Genomic DNA, 21,645 nt, shown 5'->3' with positions numbered 1-21,645 from the left:
CTTGATATTGACCCCCATGGTTACGCAGAAAATGTCGCAAATCATACTTGCTTCAGCCAAACTCGAGACAGCTGACCTGTAGGTCAACTTTTCCGTTACTGTTGTCTGGGTCCCACGAAAATATAATATTCCCAAAATCTGTTATTTCTGTCATTGTATACACAGTCTGCAATATACACTCACACACATAATATACAGAGGAGACAGGAAAAATGTGCCATTATTTTGAAGTTGTCGTATTTGAAGTATGAACATTTACTCATGGGTTTCATGATGTCTTATAGTAGATCGATTTCTCCTCTCAGTTTTTTTTTTTCTTTGGGTCCCTTTTTCATCTGAATCTTTGCATGCATGACAGAGTAACAGACAATCTGAAGACTGCAAAATTTCACTTGCGCCAAGTAGCTGTGCTAAGACTGATACAAATTTTGAAAAAAAAAATCATAACTTTTGGAACACAGAAATACACATACACACACACATACACACAGAGAGTGAGCATTTGATATTGCATCGTTAACATTTCCCCTTTCCTGTTTAAGCATTGATTTCTTTACGATGGTGCTGATGGTGGTGAATTCGTTAGGGAGGACATTTTTTTAGAGAATTACCATTTGAACATTCAGCAATGATTTCAGTATCATTCTCATCGTAATCATCATTTTTATACAGTGCACATAAATTCAATGTGATATCTAGAATGTATCTTGTGGTTATGTCTTCTGTTGATAACAACGGCAATTAACAATGGATATCTGTGCTTTTTTCAGTCAGTCACTTGGCGCATGTATGACTTTGCAGTCCTCTATCAAAGATTGTCTGTTATTCTGTTATGCATGCAAGGATCCAAGTAGTCCACTACCTGGACTGAATGGCCTCATGCTACCGGCCTGTGAGGGCAGAAATCGGTGGAAATGAATTTTAAAAAAAAAAGAAAAAAAAAGTCCCGAATCGGGACTAGGATCCAAATAGAAAAGGATACCAAAAATGCTGGGAGGATAACTCTATCAAGAAATATGAAACCCATGATTAAATGTTCACACTCTAAACAAGACAATTTTAAAATGAAGGGACATTTTCTGTTACTCTGTATATATGAATATTATATATATATATATATATATATATATATATATATATATCATAATAGTGAAAATAATTCGAGTTTTATTCCAAGGAAGTTATGTCACGTATGATATGTCAACACCACGTTGTCGACATCCACAGCACAGACTCATAAGCAAGGGTCCCAGTTGGCCACAGTCTGCTTGCGGTCCGACTACCCTGCAGAGTGATATGAAGAAGAAAGTGCCGAAGGACCAGCTGGAAACCATGGTGACCTGCAGAGCAATGCCTAGCTGCCTGAAGGTCAAAACTGTTGCAGGAAGCATTAGAGCTCCGGCCATAAAACTGGAGAGCGCCGCCATGGTGTTGGCCGAAGAGAGTGTTGATATCGCATGTTCACTTCTTGCCGATCTGCCAACACCAGAGGCGCGGAGGTAGGCTACCCCATAGTGAAGTGTAAAATCGACGGACAGGCCGACAATGAGAGCCAACATCGATGCCTCAAAGACGTTGAGCTCCCAGCCGGCAAAGACCAAGCTGGCCACAGTCGTAGCGACAGCGCCGCCTATCGACAGAACGACAAGCGCTACTATGACGAGGTTCCGGGTGGTGAACAGCACCACTACAGCTGCGATAAGAATGGAGTAGCCCGAGGAGTTTATTGCACCGTTTGCAAAGCTCAAAGTGTTATCCAAAAAATATGGTTGACTGTCACTGATCGTCGCAAACCAGCCGCTCTGGAGCCCAGGAGGAGCTGACGCAACTTGTGAGGACACCCAAGACGAGGCATCATCCCAGAATATCTTCGTCTCTTCGTACTCAAACCGCCCCAATACAGAGCTTCCGAACTGCACTATAAGAGTCACAATTGAATTATTTGCGTCGAATCGTGGACCAGGCATCGCCGGTGAGCAGAACCCTGGAGTACAACGGAGGGTCATTAACTTCTCGGTGCACTCGTCAAACAAGTCTGGTGGATACGGGAAATCATCATGCGTCTTACCACAACAGGGAAACCGCCAGGCCTCTGCGCTGCCGTTCGCACAGGGTTCTTCCAGGAATTCTTTGAGGGACTCCACGAAGCAGTCCTCGTACACCAATGTCGAGTTTTGATAGAAACTCTGGTTTCGTACCGACGAGCAGAAGTCGAGGAGCCACATCTGCGAGTCTGGCTGGAGGAGATTGAACGACTTATCCATCACCAAATAGCCGCGATCGTATGGGTCCCAGTGATTACCGTTATCAATGGGAACCACTCCCCAAACAACAATGATGGGGAGATGTGATAATTTTGCCCTCTCAAAATCAAATTCATCTTTCAAAACGTGATCATAAATCTCGAAAGGATGGCTGAGTTTGTAGAGTTGGAGCCCTCCTCGAGTCGGGAAAGTCAGCCCTGGGAAAACAAATATAACGACGAACGAAACAACTATGAGCGATGAAAACAAGAAAAGCCATAGAAATCTGAATTTCGACACAAGTTTAGGAAGATGTACTTTGAATATTCTTTTGAATAGTCCAACTACGCGACGTGACCGGGTAGTCACCCAAATTCGAATTGTTTGCTTTTTATTGGTATTGTATTTGGACGGGAGTATTCTAATCCGCTTCAGATATCTTTCACTGATCATAATGGCAGGCGGGAGCCAGAGCACTGTCAAAATAAAGTTTAGCAGTATCACTATTCCCGCATATATTGCGAAGACTCGAACTGTGGTCACGGCGCTTGTGGCAGTAACGAATAGTGCAGAAGCACTAGTAAAACTTGTAACAAACATGGTGGCGGACGCTTCCCCGAGTGTCTTCTGTACTACGGGCCACGTGAACCCTACCGGCGATACTCTTTGGTTCTCTCTTAAGATGTCGTGAAAAATAAAGGCGTCGTCTGCCCCGATCGCGATTACCAAAATTATCGCTAAAAGGGTCATGACGGGAAAGAATGTAAAATCAAATACTGTGTAGTAAAAGAAATAGCCTAGGATGAGAGAGAGTGCCATCTGTAGCAGAACCATTACCGTCACGAAGATAGACTCCATGTACAACCAAATTATGGCCGTGACCACAGCGCCCCCAATGCCAATATAGACGAAGTCCCTGCGAAGGATGTCTGAGTAGGTCGAAAGCTTAATGCCCCGAGTGTCCACTCCAATGCCCAACACTTTTGTTGTGCCGTCGTCCAGCGTTCTGCTGTGGATGTTGTCGAGGAAAATGGATCCAACCTCTTCGGCCCCTTCGCTAATGGGATACACATGAAGTGTCATTTGTAAATTGATATCACCGTCATTTACTGCATCCGAGTCAAACTCACTTGGCGTGAGATAGAAGAAGATAGAGTAAATTGCGTCCCATTCAGTGCATTCCAGAGGTACGCCGACGCAATTTCTGGAAGTACTGCAACCCGCCCGTAGCTCTCCTGAAGAATAGAAAGGAGCACAACGTAACAAAAGCTGGTTAACGCGATTAACGTCTCCCTGTGTGATGTCATAGCACGAGCTCTTGTTTGCAAGCAGCGCTACATAGTTGGCCACGGACCAAGTGGCGCAGCAAGATCCTTGCCCGTCTCGTGCGCACGCCGCCTGAAAATGTGTCGTGTTGCGGACAATGACGTCATCATGGCGGCACGTAGAGATGAGACTTTCAGGTGTAAGTATTTGGGAATCCTGAGACGATGGCTGGAAGACCATTCGAAATCCGTTACCATCTGAAATGATATGAATTCGAACCATGATTCAGTTTCAATGAATTCCATACGGAAATAACCCACGGACCATTCCAAACTAATATTGATAACGTTTTCAAAATGTCTTATGACATAGAAATATTTTGGAAAGTATAGCATCGATTGTTTGTACTTCGTTCAGCAACATGTACACATGACAGAATGAAATAAGAGTGACCGTCTGGTCAAGCCGTATTTTCACTAATGATGAACTATAGTAGATTCCGATCTCCACCATGCATGCAATGCATAATATTATCCCGTTCTCTATCACGTCATAGGTCGTAAATGTGCATGATCACCTATGATGTCCATTCTCATTTAGGTGCAGACTAAAACCAAAACATTCAGAAATACAAGTAATTATAATCACTTTCACATAAAGCGTTATACAATGAATACCTGGATTTCCACAAACGTTGACGAGATCGCCACTTGCAGAGGGTCGTCGGCTCGTTGACATGACAGACGATGGTTGAGTAAACGACGCAACGCTGTCGCTCGGGACAGACTGGGTGACACCGTTTGAACTCCTCGGCGAGGTAGTTAGTACGTCATCTTTCCTCAGGAGGTTCTCGAGGGGAATGAGACGATTGTGGATCTCTGTTCCTCGGGACTCGATTCCCTGTGCGAACGATTAAGAATCAGTGCATAGAAACACGCATTTTTAAAAAAAGAATTACAACTCACTGCATGTGGGTCACAACTGCGCTTCAAAGACCTGACACACATCACAGAACATCACATATTCAACCACGCGCTAAATTCGCAGATGAAGGGAAATTACTGTTTTAGCTGAAATGAAACATCATTGTCCACTGAAACTGGCACAGTGATCTGTAAGGAAAGCAAGCTTAAGTTTGTATCATTATTGTTTACTTTTCTTTGTGTATAATACGGTACATTATTACCTATACGAGGTAGTTTTGCGAGGCAATTACAGTTGTTATTTTGCAGGGTCGAGAGTTCAGCGGGCGATATTAGAGCATATTACGAGCATCCGGGGTTTTACATATACAGTGGGATCCCGTTATAACGAAATCCTCGGGACCGGCAGTTATTCTTTCGTCATATCGGAATTTTGTTATAACCGAACAAATAAACGATAGAAATACATAGAGTGGATGACATTGCAGCCCAAATTTTTACTTCGTTATAACCAGAATTTTGTTATAACCGCGTGTTCGTTATAACGGGAGTGCACTGTAAAACAGGGAGGTGGGAAGAGAGATTCCACTCCTTCTCTTCCACTCCTTCTCTTCCCACCTCATGTAAACATTCGACCACGAAGAGAAAACATTCAAGGACGTCGCTGCGTGTCGATTACACGCACCGCAGAAGAACGCCGATAAATCAACTCATACAATGTCGACCACTTCCACTAGTTCCAGCAGCACGACGCGTCAAACAATGACTAACTTGCACAGTGACCATCAGTTATTACAACTCTCCAAATTGAAAGAGAAGCAAAAATAAAGTGTAAAGGCGTTCAGATGTTTAGAGTTCGCATGTTACAACTACATATGTATCTTTGAAGTTGGAGTTGAATGATATACATTGATGAACAATTTTTCAATTATTCGACATGTTGGTGATGATCTACAGGTAGTCAAATGTGGCTTGATCTATATCGTAGTGTATAGCTGTATTCACATATTTTCTTAATTTACCTAGGGGATAGGTAATAATTATGATATTGACTGGCCTTGAGGGAGATACCAGATAAATATTGCCCGACTGAAAGAATATTGCCCTCGTCTTCGACTCGGGCAATATTCTTTCAGTTTGGGCAATATTTTCTGGTATCTCCCTCGAGGCCAGTCAATATTATATAATTGTATCTCATATAAATACGGGGTGCAATATAATTGCACCTTCCCCTCGACTCAGCATAGCTTGCATCTTTCTGTGATATTAATGTGACAAACAAAAGACATGGCGAGGGAACATGCAACTTATGCTGAGTCGAGGGGAAGGTGCATTTCAATGTATTTTGTTAAACATATCAGTATTTTAGCAATGGTTGACAGATGAGGTCACAACATGAATATTAGTTTGGAAGGACTTTTTTGGGGCGTTCCCAAGTAATCTGAAGAAAAACAGAAGAAAATCGTTAAAAATATATGGAATGTTTCTAGATATTCGTTTCACCGCAAAAGTGATGTTGAGGGCATCACAAATCAACACAAATGAACATGCATTTGCATTTCAGGGGCCCTAAACATGATGGCAGTCTACTATTCCGAAGGTTTGTTAATTTGAAAATGAAATAAGGATTGTTACGCAGAAAGTTAAAAAAAAATGGTGAAATATACTAACAAACCTTGGAAATAACGAGCCATGCTAAACTTACGGACTTTTTAGGATGCCAAACCTCTGGAAGAAAGAACATTCGGAACAACGAACCTTATTTCATTTCGGTATTAACAAATCTTCGGAATATCAAATTTTGAGAAAAGAAAAATATCCGTTTGAGGAGCTTTCGGAGTAACGATCCTTTTGAATAACGGACCTTTGGAATAACAAACTGTTACCTATAATCCCAAAACGATCACTTTCATACATGTGTTTTCAAACTAAATATGACAGTGCAACCAAAATTATTTGATGCTCTCTCGAAAATGTAAATTTTAAACGTAATTAATGAGATAGCACCGCATTTAACATTGCTTTGTAGCGTATCATTATCATTCAATAAACAATATACAATATAGCATAAGTTTTCGTGTTTCCGTCATTATACTGTATTTTGTAACGAAATTTATATAACTAAATTTCGATGTAAAAAATAACGAGAGAAAGCTGCCGGTCCCGAAGACTTCGTTATAACGGGAGTGCACGGTAGTACAGTTCCTGGGCACATTTGCACAAGTGACAAACCCTTGTGATTAGGGCGCCATTTGGGTCATTAGCTCGTCTATTGCCTTAATAGTTCTCTTCAGTAACACTTAAAGTGACGTCATTTTGCAAAATCATAAAATTATCTACACCATGGAGTGTCAAACATGCCGACATTCTGACATAGCCGAAAATATCTATAATCACGTGAAGCTCTTTCAGCCAATAATTAGATATTTTCTAAAACTAAAATATAATGTTGAATAAGTCGAGTGGCGTGGAATGTAAACCTAGGTCATATTCAAAAGTATGTGGTTACATTCTATCGTTTTATTTTTCTTCTTTGAAAAGAAAATATCTGTACCTATATGCTGCATATGCATTGGATGTCTGTGAAAGGGAGAAAGTTGATTTCGGGTTATACTGTTATAACTCAGAATTTTGTCAATCATAGTATCGAAAATCTTTGGGTTGAACTCCAATATTAGAATTCAGGCTGGTATTGGGTATTAGATCTTACATGTGACCACAAACTTTATTGATGAAAGAAATGTTTGTATGAGGTAAGATCGAGACCTTCGGTGCTACGTCGTGTCCAGCAGCAATGAAGCGTATTTATCTTGTAACTTAACAATCTGTCTTTGACGATGAATAGGCTTTTGAGGTCAAAAAGATGACAGCAGCAATGAAGCGTATTTATCTTGTAACTTAACAATCTGTCCTTGACGATGGATAGGCTTTTGAGGTCAAAAACATGACATTTCAAATGAGAGAAAGATCTGTTATCAATGAACAATAGACTGCCTAGTCCATTGAATTTCAATCGCAAGAAACTCTCGCAAATCGACATTTTCTGTTTGCAGTATTCGAACTTTGTAACTTGCCATCTTATTGCTGAAAAGTTTCAATAATTCACAAGTCCTTTAGAGTATGTGTACATCTGAAATGTGCAAACATTATATCCACTCTTCTCGAATACCTCATCCGAGAAGTACAAAGCAAACATGCACTGAAGGTTGACAGGACCAGTGTACAGAAGAACATGACCATCTAGTCTAGCGGATATAGGGCACATATAGGGTGAATCATGCACATTATGGTAAAAGCACCATATTTGGTACACATGTATATGATGCCAATACAAGTCATTTCTGATATGGAAGCCACTCTGATTCTGCCTGTGGCGGCCGTGGCGGCCATTTTTCAAAATGGCCGCCATGTGATATAGCAATGCTGTGTATTTTGGAAACTATAAGTCCGATTGTCGTGATTCTTGTACCAAAGTATAGGTTTTGAGGGTCAAGGATTCCAATGAAATGAGTTTTGAGAGGATAAAACCAAGACCATGGCAACCTACTTATTGGCGGCCATTTTTAAAAAATATGGCCACCATGCTAGATATAACATATCCTTAAAACGTATGGACAAAGGGTCATGACTCTGATACCAACTTATATGTTTTTGGCGTCAAGGACTCCGATAAATTCAACTGTAAGTGAATATGAATCGTTTCATCCCACGTTTTGGCGGCCATTTTAATAAATATGGCTGCCATACAACGTACAATGAATAATGTATATCTTCGAACTCAATGAATATATAATCACGATTCAAGTGTAAAAGTATAGATTTGGGGTGAAGGTTTTCAATATAACGATGTTTTAGCAAAGTGAATAGGTTCATCACATCTTTTGTTTCGGCGGCCATTTAATAAATATGGCCTCACTCCAGTTAAACATGGCTGCCGCTCTGCATCTATTCATATATCTTTAAAACCAATGGATGCATCTTCATGATTCTGGTACAAAACATGTTTTTGAGGTTCAATTATTTAAATGGATACATCTTTTCGTGTATACAACCATTACATCCTATGTTTTGGCTGCCATTTTAAAATATGGCCACCGCAATATATACTATACTTTGAAACTAATTGGGGTCAATGATTTTTAAAAGGCAGAATCAGAGTGGCTTCCATATCAGAAATGACTTGTATTGGCATCGTATACATGGTACCAAAAATGGTCAATGATTTTAAACAAGCATTTGTTGATGAATAGAACTAACACATTTCGTTTTCATGTCCATTTTGATAAATATGACTGCCGCACTAAATAGAGTATGCACACACGCACACACACACACACACACACACACACACATTATATACAGTGTGGCCTGGAATTAACGGAAACGCGAGTTTTCGCAAATATCTGCACATTTGCATTACTTTGATGCCAAAATGAATGACAGAGTTGTAGAGAATTTATCTAGAAGAAGAATGACACCAAAATCATCCGATTTGGTTGAGTAGTTTTCATTCTACAGATGTTTTTTTAAAGACGGGTCAAGCGTAAATTTCTTAGCTCAATTCAACAAATTTCAGCATCGAACAAAAGCCACTTGGGAGACTAACAAAGAAGTGAGGCCGCACATCACAATGTGGAATGCTTGAATAGGATTATTGTCGAAAATTGACCTTCAATTGTTGGGTAGTCTCCGTCGCTGAGCTTTGATAAAATAAAGTAAGAAATTAATGATTAACAAAAACATGTCTAGAAAGAAAAGTACTCAACAAAATTGGACAATTTCGTTTTGGTTTTGGAAAAATATTCGTTTCCATTTTCTGAGGGGCCACCCTGTATCCTGTATGTAGTATATACACCCTCACTTGCCATATGTATTGTCCCATTGACAAGAATCGTTAACCTGTCATTGGTAAATGAACCTCCTATGTCGTTGCGGCGTTTAGTTCTTTATTGTTCATTGATTGTTGTTGATTGACCATACCTCTATCACATTCACTATTCAAGTAGGTATTGAACATCACATAAGTACAATTGTTGCATACGTGGAATACTAAAGATAATTATGTTGAATATCAAAGGTAGAATGAAATGGTGAGAATGGAATAGAAGACTTTTCCCCAATTTTGGATGCACAGACAGGAGAGTACAATTAGTGTACTGTCATAGTTTCCAGCCACAAAGACGTGATTAGTATTGCAGTCTTATAAGACCTACTGATTTCTAAAGTTTGTTTTCAGTTCTTGTTCATTATTTCATAGTATGACCTTGTCAAAACTGTTACACAAAATTATAAGGAATCATATGAAGGAATCGAATTAGCTCTGACAATGCGAAACAATTATTGTTCCTGATCATCCATTGCTAAGCGGTGATGAACGTGAATGCATATATAGATGCAGGTGCGCTTTAGAGAACGTCTTCAGTATTTCTACATGGTGCCGGTAAGTAAGATCGATTTACTGAATATTTTATTCTGCAGTTTAATCTTCCAATAATTATGAACCTGTAAATTTGTATTTCTTTGAGGTTTTCCTTAAATTCATAAATTAGCATAATTTTTCTTGTAGTTTATATTTTGCTAGTAGACTCATGTGGACCTGCAAATGACAATTAGATGTAAACCTATAAAGATGTATTGTATAATACCTATTATATTTGCCGGAGAGATGATGAACTACAACACCTTACCGCCTTAGGGGTTCCGCTCCGGATTTGGATAAGGTTTACTCCCTAGCCTTTGATTAACCAAAAAAAAAAAAAAACTGCCCGCGGGGACGTCTTTCTACCCGTACAGGACCAGAAGGACCTGCCCACTGCCACTATTTACTTTATCGTTTGATGTATAAGATTCAGTGTAGTTATAAGTATCAGAACAGCCTGGTCAATCATGGATTTTATAGACATACATATAGTGTGTTTACATTTGATGTAAGTGGCCCAAGAAGTTTTAGAAGTTTTCTCACACTTAGTGTCATTTTTCCAAAGAAAACAGATGTACTAATTGGTTGGAAAGTATGATTTTCATTCCATAGTCCAGGGACCAGAGAAAGGGAGAGTCTATATTTCTAGAAAATATATGATCTTGATTAATATGTACTTCAGACATGAAATTGTGAAGATCATGTTTTTCACATATACTGTACACAAAGAAATCCTATAAAGGAAGTTGAGCATATTTTCCAAAATGCTTACAAAGTTAACTATGCCCAGATGTCCCACATTAGAATACTAAAAATGAGTGAACAAGTAATTGTTGACCCCTAAAACAAATGATTTTCATTCCATAGTCCAGGGACCAGAGAAAGCAAGAGTCTATATTTCTAGAAAATATATAATCTTGATTAATATGTACTTCAGACATGAAATTGTGAAGATCATGTTTTTGACATACACTGTACACAAAGAAATCCTATAAAGGAAGTTGAGCATATTTTCCAAAATGCTTACAAAGTTAACTATGCCCACATGTACCACATTAGAATACTAAAAATGAGTGAACAAGTAATTGTTGACCCCTAAAACAAACGTTTACACCAGAATCAATCCACAATGGGCATCCCGCTTTCATAACACTCTTATACGCTATTTATTAAATGGCCGCCAAAACAAAGGATGTGATGAACCTATTCACTTTGCTAAAACATCATTATATTGAAAACCTTCACCCAAAAGCTATACTTTTACACTTGAATCGTGATTATATATCTTTTGAGTTCGAAGATATACAATATTCATCCTCTATTGTATGGCAGCCTTATTTATTAAAATGGCCGCCAAAACGTTGGATGAAACGATTCATATTCACTTACAGTTGAATTTATCAGAATCCTTGACCCAAAAACATATAATTGGTACCAGAGTCATGACCCTTTGTCCATACGTTTTAAGGATATGTTATATCTAGCATGGTGGCCATATTTTTTTTCAAAATGGCCGCCAATAAGTAGGTTGCAATGGTTTTATCCTCTCAAAAAATATTTCATTGGAATCCTTGACCCTCAAAACCTATACTTTGGTACAAAAGTCACGACAATCGGACTTATAGTTTCCAAAATACACAGCATTGCTACATCACATGGCGGCCATTTTGATAAATGGCCGCCACGGCCGCCAAAGGGAGAATCAGAGTAACTTCCATATCAGAAATGACTTGTTTTGGCATCATGTACATGTGTACCAAATATGGTGCTTTTACCGTTAAGTGCATGATTTTTTCTATATCCGCTGGACTAATTAATCTTTAACATTCGACGCAACGAATACCGCGCACTCACTTTATGTACCATATACACTCGATCAAAATTGTAAATGTGTTTTCAACAATCGACGATGATGTCAATCTTGTATGAAGTAAAGAACACCTGTACTTAGTATAAAGAAAGGCCAGTAGCGACCTACACACCTTAAAGCGAACACTTTAGCACACACGACATGATCTACGAATGATTACACACGCCTAGGCAGACAAATCGTATAGAAAGCCACACTACACAGTATCGGCTGCCTTTGACGTTTATACCAGTGGAGTCGAGGACAAAGCACTGAAGTTTGTGTTCCTTGCAAAGTGTTGGGTTGAAGACACTCTTGGTATTTGCTTATTCTGTATTTTTTAATCATACTGTACAGCATTAGTGCTCATGATTTTAATTACATGCTTTTCATTTTAAAACTTTCATTATCATACTGTTACAATATTGTCAAGTGACTACAAAATCAATAACATGGCGGAATTTTCAGAATCGAATCATCATAATGTACAATTTCGTGTACCTGTACGTAAGCCTAAATCTAGTAAGGGCCTACTCTTATCTTGATTCACAATTCTTTTTTTTTTATTTGCTCCCTATATATACCATGTTTTGTCCAGTGCCTCCTCCATTAGGCCTACTGTGTTGGTTGTCTATTAATTTATCTGTGGAAGAATGATGCAAGGTTTGAAGATAAAATATCCAGCCATTATAGGACTTAACATGAAATATATATATATATATATATATATATATATATATATATATATATATTTGCATACTGTATTTCCAATCACATAAAAACTAATAAAAATGTATAAGTTCTGTTCAGTGAGTAATTATTGTCCACGAGGAGACTGCAAAATGTAAGCATTGCTTTTTAGCACGTCTTCTTCATTTCCAAGAATTCATTTCCATTCAATATCATCAGAAAGTGATGGATGTATAGTTTACTTCACAGTATTTTTCGTTGTTATTACGTTGTATCAATATTGTGTTATTATGTGTGCGTCAATTTCGTATATTATTTGAATCTAAATAAAATGAAATGAAAATGAAATGAATCATGACAAAGTATCACAAGGTGAAAAATAAATAGAAATAGATTCAATCCGTTATTGCCACAAAGAAGTCATTTATAAAAAGTGCTGTGAATTACGAACCTTAACTAATAAAAAAAAGAAAAACAAAGAAAATTAATGAAACCCTCCTGTGTACAAGGCAAGTGAACCCAGAGTACAGGAAAGAAATTTGTGCCACCGTGTGCTACTGTGCATCATGGAGTGTGTGTTCTTGCAAGCGCATTTCCGAAATAATATGCTTCGTAACATAGACTATACAACTTATATATCACTGCAAGAGCAAATGTGGTGAAAGCAACATGGGCATTTAATGGTGTATTTTAAGGCAAATAGATTTGCATTTTGGAGTAATTGACATTCATTTAACACACTTTTGTATCTTCAAGGAAACAAAATAGGGGTGGATCTGTGTATACGGTGATTTTGCTCAATCACGTTGAAGATACAGGACAAGAAATGTTTATGAAATCTGTTTACTGAAGGGTACTACCCATTCCAAACAGGCTAAATACCGCACACACCTTCACACACAGACATTCACATAGACATAACTCTGTAGAGAAACACAAATAGATAACCAACAAAAACCAAACAAACTACAAGCTTAAACAAAGATTTGACTTTGCATTATTTACTATAGCCAAGAGATTTTCTATTGACTGACTTACCTCGGAAGCATCGTCAAATTTGGGGAAGCCGTGCTCTACGACGACGAAGGCTCCAAGTGACATCACGATGACGAATTCCAGCAGACAGATGAAGACGGGATAGTTCCAGTAAGATTTCGCCAGTCTTTGTACAATGAATATATGAAAATAATTATCATCTGCCACATGTAATTTTTTTATCTTCCATAACAGGCCTACAAAATCCTCAACCGCGGATGTTATGCGGTTCCAACGAAAATAAATGGAGGGAAAATGTTACAAACATGATTTGATTTAAGTCTATGTGATTTTTTTTTTTTTTTTGCAGCAGCAGCAGCAGCAGCAATAAATTTTCGTATCGTCATGTGGACAAGTGCGAATTGTTTTATGAATGTCATGTAGTGTTTAAAACGCACATTGTTGTCATTAGGTAGCGTACAGTCAATTTAAATTCCTTGCATAATAATGTTTTAATGTGTTGTGAACTGTTCTAGGACAGTTACCCAATGGACAGTTACCCCAAACCCTTCCGCCCGTGGCCCTAATCCCAATCCTAATCCTCGACTTCATCTTAACCCTAACACAAACTCTGAAAATGTACTAACCCTATACCCTAAATTAAATCTTTACTCTAACACTATAACTAACCAGAGTATATATAACCGGGGGCAATCGTCCTCGGTGGCAATATTGCCCTGATACCTTGGATACGGTGCTGATACGTACGTTTGTGAACGCATTCAGTGTGCTTGTGTGCGTGTTTTTCTTAACATGGTACATGCATTTTCTATATCATTTTAATGCGTTTTTCCGGGACAACTATCTCTGACTTTCGGAACCTGAACAGAATGTGATACCAGACCAGAGTGCTCTTGCAATGTTATATGACAAATACTCGCACGAAATCGTTCATTGATGTTTGCAAGCTCTGTTTCGTTGATTTTAAGCTCGGATCTGTTGACAGCTTGGTTCTTGCTTTTTCTTCCATAAGCAATTGTCAACTTTCTACAAACTAGCAAGCTTTTCTTGAAGTATAAGTAAAACAAGCGAAACAAAAACAAACTAAACTGAAAGTAGTCACAAAAACCAGGTTACACAAAAGCATTCTCTCCTGTACTTTTTAAACTCCTTTCTTAGCAGTTGCTTAGGGTGATATGATGAATCCTAGCTCATTACAGGCATAATCATTATGAAAACCAAAAACCAGAACATACACTTCACAAGCTTTGGTGCTTGATTTTTATGTGCGTGCAAACCCGTGGAAGTTTGCACGCATAGATATAATTACAGAGTATATATAGAGTGTAGATTTTTCCCGATAAGGTTTCGTCATATGCTTTGCTCGCACCACATGCACCATTCATTTAACAATAGGACTCCCCCCCCCCCCATCCACCAATGTCCATTGATATCAAAACTCTCTGATGTACTCGAACTTCTGACTGTCTTTCCTAACCCTTTCTTTGTCATGGACTTTGGACACTATGGAGATCGAACGTGTGCTTTCTGTGCTATTCGGCACTCCAAGCACGCCGTGATAGGTTTTCAGCATCAAGCTTGTCAATCAATTAAACGACTTTAAGCACCTCCTTAGATCATTCTCTGTTGTCTAAAACTTTTCACCCTTCAGCACCTTTTTCACCTTGCCTCATACATACATGCATACTGTGCATACGGTTCGTTGCATTTCGCATGCAGAGCAAATAGGAATTTGTTATGTCCCTGCTGTCTTTTCAATTCCACTCAGACCACCCACCGAATCGTCATTATATAAAAGAAAGAGAGTAAAGCATAAAACCCATGCCTTTCTCAAAAGAGTCTGAATTTTCAATTTTCGTCAGATTTCACATGCCTCTCTGAACTGTGTGTAGACGTACACGTACGTGGGCTATTGAGAAGTTTAACGGGTGATTATAAACCAGCCAGCGAATCATGAAATGATTGATCACGCTGTATCGATACGGGATAATAGCATTTTATTTTATACTCTGCACGCATATAGGGTTAGCACGCACATCAAAACCAAGCATTAACAGCTTGTGAAGTGTGTGTTTTGTTCTGTTTTGTTTTTTTGTTTTAATTATTGTGCCTAACGAGGATTTATCATGCCTTTGCACGAGAACAAGAAAAAAAAACCCAAACAAACAAAAACAACGACAACTATAGAAAGCTTTTAACTATTCTGGCGTTTTTATATGATTAGTTTCAGTTGAATTTGTTTTTGTTTTGTTTTACTGCTACAAGAAAAACTTTCTCGACGGTAAAGTTGATAGATATAAGCTGTCAGAAAACTTGAAATTGAAATCGACGAAATAAAGCTTGCTTACCGTGAGAAAAAACAACACAAAAACAATTTCGTACAATTATTTGTCATTTAATTTCCTCAGTAGCTATTTCGATCACTCGAGCATTCTTTTAGGATCTTCCGCGGAACATGAAAATAATATAGTAATGATTGACATTTTGATAACTGCTGTTACGTCTTGTTTGCCAAACACACGCACACACACACACACACACACACACCAAATGCTGCTACTACTGCTACTACACCTACATAAATACGTCTGCTACAAGTACATGTATTTGGCCTATTTTAATGATTCCTGACACCGACACCAAGCCTAGCCTACGCGTCTTCTTTAACGCCCATTTCCACTTCCGTAAATTTCCACCCGAGTGTATTTCTCCTGGAAGTCATACACGGCCCACCAATTTCCCGCGAAGAATGGTTGACCGCATCGTCAATATTTTAAGTCTATAATTATGCAAACATGCCATCTAGTTCTTCTTTTCAAACTATTTTCCCCTTCAGTGTTCGATATGACCATAGAGGTATTAATGTCCCGGTGAAGTGTCTACTTACGTCGCGAAAATTGAGAACTTGCGTCGTCGCATACCAAGTCCATCGCTTACGGATGCGCCGGAATTTAGAACGGTGGGAGAAGGAGGTGGAGGAGGGGGTATCGAAGTGGACACCGATGAAGAGAGAGGCATGATATTACCCGATGCAGTTCACGGATAACAAAAGTTATGTCGGAGCTAAGGAAACTCCTCCCAACACATCTGGGAGTTCAGGTACTGCGTGCGCAAAGGGACTGATCATAATTTGCTGCACCTGCCATTCCTCGTGTATGCGCATGCTCTGTCAGATCGAGATAAGTTCTTTATTACGTATAATACAGAGTCAAAGACAGTAGAGTTGTGAGTGGTCGGATGTTTGGTGTGTAGACTACGGCTTGCACTGCGGTGTGGAAAAAAAACGCACCGCCTCTTGTACACGATACATGTACCTGTACTCGAACCACGCGTAGAAGAGTTTTGGCTCATACATTTCTGCGTGACTTGATTTAATAGTAAGAATAATGGCGTTTTCTAATTCTTATACTGTATGTATTTTATCTGGATATGATGTGAACGGTATTTACGGTGATAACTATCGGTAACTGATGTGAACTTTGGAGAGGCTGCAAAACTTTCTGGTTGTTGCAATTAACCTATTCAACTACTAATACTCATTTCTTCCATTTCATCTTATTCATACAAGTATATAATTTGGGAGTTCTGTGTGTGTGTGTGTGTGTGTGTGTGCGTGTGTATTATTGTGTGTGTGCGTGCGCGAGTGTGTGTGTGTGAGGGTAAAGGGGGTTGGACAAACGTAATATAGAGAACAGGGTAGAATAGGAGGGACAGCTGCGGAGAGCTGCTGGCGGGGGGGGGGGGGTATGATTTCATTCTGTTTTGCTGTATATTTTTTCTTTCATTTCAATATTTATCAGTCTGACAAAAATATGCTAGGTGTTTATAATATGAAGTTATATTATACTACTTCTGTAGAAAAAAAAAAGTCTTACAAATGAAGGATATAAATACTTTGGTTACTTTTGTCCAAACTAAAATTGTCACTGAGGGTGATTAATACCCCCACCCCTAGTGTTGCTTTATAGTATGTGATGTCATGAGGGCAATGACGCTATAACATCAAGTTTGTGCATTTGTCGAATTGGAAACAGAATAATTTTAGTTTACTGTACAATTACAGAGTTGACACTGAGTATAAAACTTACAGCAAATGCAAACATGCTTTCCCCCAGCATCACTACACTTAAAGACCATCATACACACCAAATTTGACCTTCATAGCTTGAATGGTTTATATTGATACAAAAATGAGTGGTTACCATGGCAACACATTTTCCTTAAACTAACACATTGGTGTCTTGCAAAACCATGCACACTTCTAGATCATGATACATACGAAATTTGACTTTAATTGCTTGAATGATGGAAAAGTTATTCAATCTGCAAGGTTTTGGTAAAATTGCGGTTACCATGGCAACGGTTTTGTGTGACAAACACAAAAATTATGTGTTCCACATCTATACCTCGGGGCCATAATACCTACCAAATTTGGTTTCAATTGCTTGAAAACTGTGGAAGAAGTTCACTTCAACACAGGATTAAAAAAAAAAATGCGGTTACCATGGCAATGCATTGTCCGATACAAATACAAAGGACATTTTGCAAAACTACACTTAAAGAGCATCATACACACCAAATTTCACCTTCATAGATTAAATGGTTCAATTTTATACAAAAATGAGTGGTTACCATGGCAACGCATTTTTCTTATATTAACACAATTGGTGTCTTGCATAACTACACCTCCCGGTCATCATACATACTAAATTTGACCTTAATTGCTTGAATGATGTGGAAGTTATTCAATCCACAAGGTTTTGGTAAAATTATGGTTACCATGGCAACGCTTTGTCCGACAAACACAAAATTTATGTGTTCCACATCTATGCCTCAAGGCCATAATGCCTACCGAATTTGATTTCAATTCCTTCAAAACTGTGGTAGTTGTTCTCCTCCACAAGATTTCGAAGAAAACATGCGGTTACCATGGCAACGCTTTGTCAAGTACAGAGTGTCTTGCATAACTACACCTATAGATCATCACAGATACCAATTTTGAAATTGATTGCTTAAATACTATGGAAGTTATTCAATCCACAAGGTTTTGGTAAAATTATGGTTACCATGGCAATTCATTGTCCGACGAACACAAAAAACATGTCTTGCACATCTATACCTCAATGTGTGTATCATCATTTACCCTAAGTTTCATTTAAGTTACTTCAAAACAGTAGGAGGAGTTCGTGACGCAAGATTTTGCAACAGACCGACTGACCGCCCGACCGACCGACCGCCCGCCAGCCCGCCCACCCGACCAACATCATGGTGATTCCTATATACCACCTTCACACTATGTGTGGCGGGGGTATAATTACATTTTACATTACCGGTATTCTGTACGGCAATATCAGTTTATACCAGCTTTGTATCATTTGAATGGTAATGAAGAAATACCATTGAAAAACAGTGTGCTTGTGTGTATGAGGGATGGGGTGTCCCTGTGTCCTATGTAATGCTCCGGTGGGGTCCAGGGGCAGAATCACCTATATAGGATACAGTGGGATTTTGTTTTAAGACTTACAAAATAATTGTGCATGTGTGTATGGGGGGGGGGGGGCAAATAAGGTTACACTGGCATTCTTCGGACTGTGACATTAAAGAGAGAGAGAAAAAAAATATGCCAGAATTGCATGCATGAAATTTTTACAAATTTCACGAGGACCCAAGCTTTGCAAAACTAAAATGCACGCCAAAGTTCTTGTCCACACTATACATTGATGCCAGTGGCAATTGAAGAAAATTTCACACAGTGAAAGAGGCTGTTGGCTCCAGTTCGTGAAAATTTCATAACAGAAAAATATCTGGTTTTACAGTCAACACTATGGCTGGGCAAACACAATCATGGTAACAAAGAGACCGACTCCAAACATCAGATTTCCTTTTCCACTTTTTATTTCATCATGCTGATTGTTGACACGAAAAGCTGCATCTTAGACTCTTTCAAGAAACACTACACTTTAGTAATAATTGACATGGCTGTCAAATTGAACACAGTGCCCAAGAGCTGCATGGAAGAAGTTTTGTAGCACAAATTCACTTTAAAAATTATTTGTTTTTTTCAGTTGTGAAGAGGGCTACTCAACCCAAATTACACCAACTGTAATTTCAAGATAAATTAATCTAAATAATGCCCTATGAGCCATTGTTGTACTGGCATCAGGCCACCTTATATTCAGTCAACATAGGCAACTGAAAAGAAAAGGCAAGTGTATGCTGGGAATATGATATGGAATATTTGCATCAACACAAATCAACTAATACTCTGTCGGAATAACAATCTACTGTACAAAAACAGATCTACCAAAAGCTGGGATATGTCCTACACTTTTAGTCACAGTAGTCCAATTAAAGCACTGTAAACTAGGCAGTATTCATAAAATTATTGTCATTTCGAATACTCAAAGAAAATAAACTTATTCTTGTGAAGCGCAATTGAGTTTAATAGTGTAATGTCACAGGTACACATCCTATGTCTGTTTAGCATCAATACGCTGAGAAGTCTGAGATGACGTAAGTAGCTAAAATCAATAAAGTTTTGTTTGAGAAGCAAGATGTCTACTTGTAGTTGTCTAGTACAAAAAGTAACAGCCATGATTCTTCATGAACAATGAAAATGAGCTCCCTACATGTGTTTAACTCACCTACATTCTACCTTTTCTTTCAAGGACTGGCATTACAAATACTGAAGGAGAAAGTGTAGATGTGCTTGTGCATGCTTGTATGCCCAGAAGAGTGATAAATGTGCAGTGGTCAAGAGACATATGGCTTAGGGAGCAAGTCAGAGAGTTGGTGATGGCATCAGTTAATACAAGTCACTGGTTGCAGTTATAAATCTTTGGCTGAGTAGAACATACTGAAATATACTGATTGTATAAATTTAAGCTGCCAGAATTCAAGCGAACAAGAAAGAAGAAGAAGAAAAAAAGAAAATTGTCCAGATAAATCACGAACAGAAAGAAATGTCAATTTCACAGCACCACGGAAAGATCAAGATGTCTTTGGAAATTATAAAAGAGAAAAAAAAATAAATAATCCAGATAACTCCAGGCTTTGCCAAGTCTTAATTCATGACAGACATAAAATAATCATCATACAAAAAATAAGTTGTAATTGTTAAATTTTGGCACAAATCAGTTCCCCACAATACAACAGACATTCATATACTGTATAATAGATACAATGATATGGTCCAAATTCTCATGCAATCCGTGACGACAACAATAAAACAAATGCACCAATGACTTTGTTTCATAGCAATCTGAGAGGGAATATCAATTAATACAAAGTACTTACTCTAGCTACCACTGATAAACATAATATCAAACATTTTAGTACAATCACATACATGTGTTGGGCTACATACATATTTAGCGATGATTTCTTGGAAATGTACAGCTACTTAGCAACTCTGAGATTTGGGCAAGATTGGCAAAAATGAAAATCTGTCAACTTCTTTTTACTTGGCTCATCACAGGACGCTGCATCATATACTGCCCCTTGTGTGCACCTAGATTTAAAGGCACTCTCCACAATACCTAAATAATACATGTACTTGCGAAAACAGACCAGTAGAACTTAAATATGTATCGTATCTCACATTTTGGACTATTCAGCTCAGTGTGTTCTTAGCATGTTCTTGGCTACAGAGACTAATCATGTATGTCACAAAAAAAAAAAAAAAAACCATGCAAAAAATAAAGGACTAAGAGTAATGAAACCATGGCAATGAAAAATAAATTCTAACCAGATAATGACACTGCACAGATCATTTTTTCTTACATCACTGCTAAGGTAATTTGGGCACAAAGCTCTATGCATTCTGACTTTAATAAGACAATTTATCTCAATTCATTCATATAAAAAAGGGAAGGATAGTAAGCACCTTTAACACAGCATATTTCCTATAACAAAAAAGATGACTTGCATGATGCATTAGTTCCTTACAATAGAGTTAAAAAAAATAAACGAAAAAAAACCCCCAAAAAACTGACATACCAAAAAGAAATGTAAAAGAAAAAAAGAGCTTGTCAACATTGACAGAAGACTGAAATTTCATGATAGCATCAGTCTACTGTTGAGAAAGAGATATCAATATGAATTTAATCTGATTCTACAATATATGCAAGAAAGGACAAAAAATATTTCACTGATCTGTCTCCCTGCAGAAATGCACTTACTGGAGGCATGAGATCACAGCAAACACATACACACAGTGTGTATTGCATTAGTTCTTTACTCAACATCAGAAATTTTCCT

The 21,645-nt window shown here is 38.3% G+C and overlaps 1 protein-coding gene across 1 annotated transcript; it reads right to left on the bottom strand.

The window, feature by feature from the left end:
• Positions 1-1,181: 1,181 nt before the first annotated feature.
• On the bottom strand, positions 1,182-16,404 carry LOC140227486 (protein dispatched homolog 1-like). Its single transcript, XM_072307887.1, has 4 exons — positions 16,274-16,404; positions 13,429-13,552; positions 4,187-4,409; positions 1,182-3,766 (listed from the first exon to the last, which is right to left on the bottom strand). The coding sequence occupies exons 1-4, from the start codon at positions 16,402-16,404 to the stop codon at positions 1,182-1,184; spliced, it is 3,063 nt and encodes a 1,020-aa protein (XP_072163988.1).
• Between the last annotated feature and the right edge of the window lie 5,241 nt (positions 16,405-21,645).

This window comes from Diadema setosum, chromosome 4 (genome assembly GCF_964275005.1).
Source record: "Diadema setosum chromosome 4, eeDiaSeto1, whole genome shotgun sequence".
NCBI lineage: Eukaryota > Metazoa > Echinodermata > Echinoidea > Diadematoida > Diadematidae > Diadema > Diadema setosum.
This window is presented reverse-complemented; position numbering and strand designations above follow the sequence as displayed.

Excerpts from the sequence above, each read along its gene's own strand:
- LOC140227486 (XM_072307887.1), bottom strand. The coding sequence starts at position 16,404 with ATGCCTCTCTCTTCATCGGTGTCCACTTCGATACCCCCTCCTCCACCT. Across the intron at positions 13,553-16,273 it reads AAGTTCTCAATTTTCGCGAC|ACTGGCGAAATCTTACTGGA; the intron begins GTAAGTAGACAC and ends CATTGTACAAAG. Across the intron at positions 3,767-4,186 it reads CAACGTTTGTGGAAATCCAG|ATGGTAACGGATTTCGAATG; the intron begins GTATTCATTGTA and ends ATATCATTTCAG.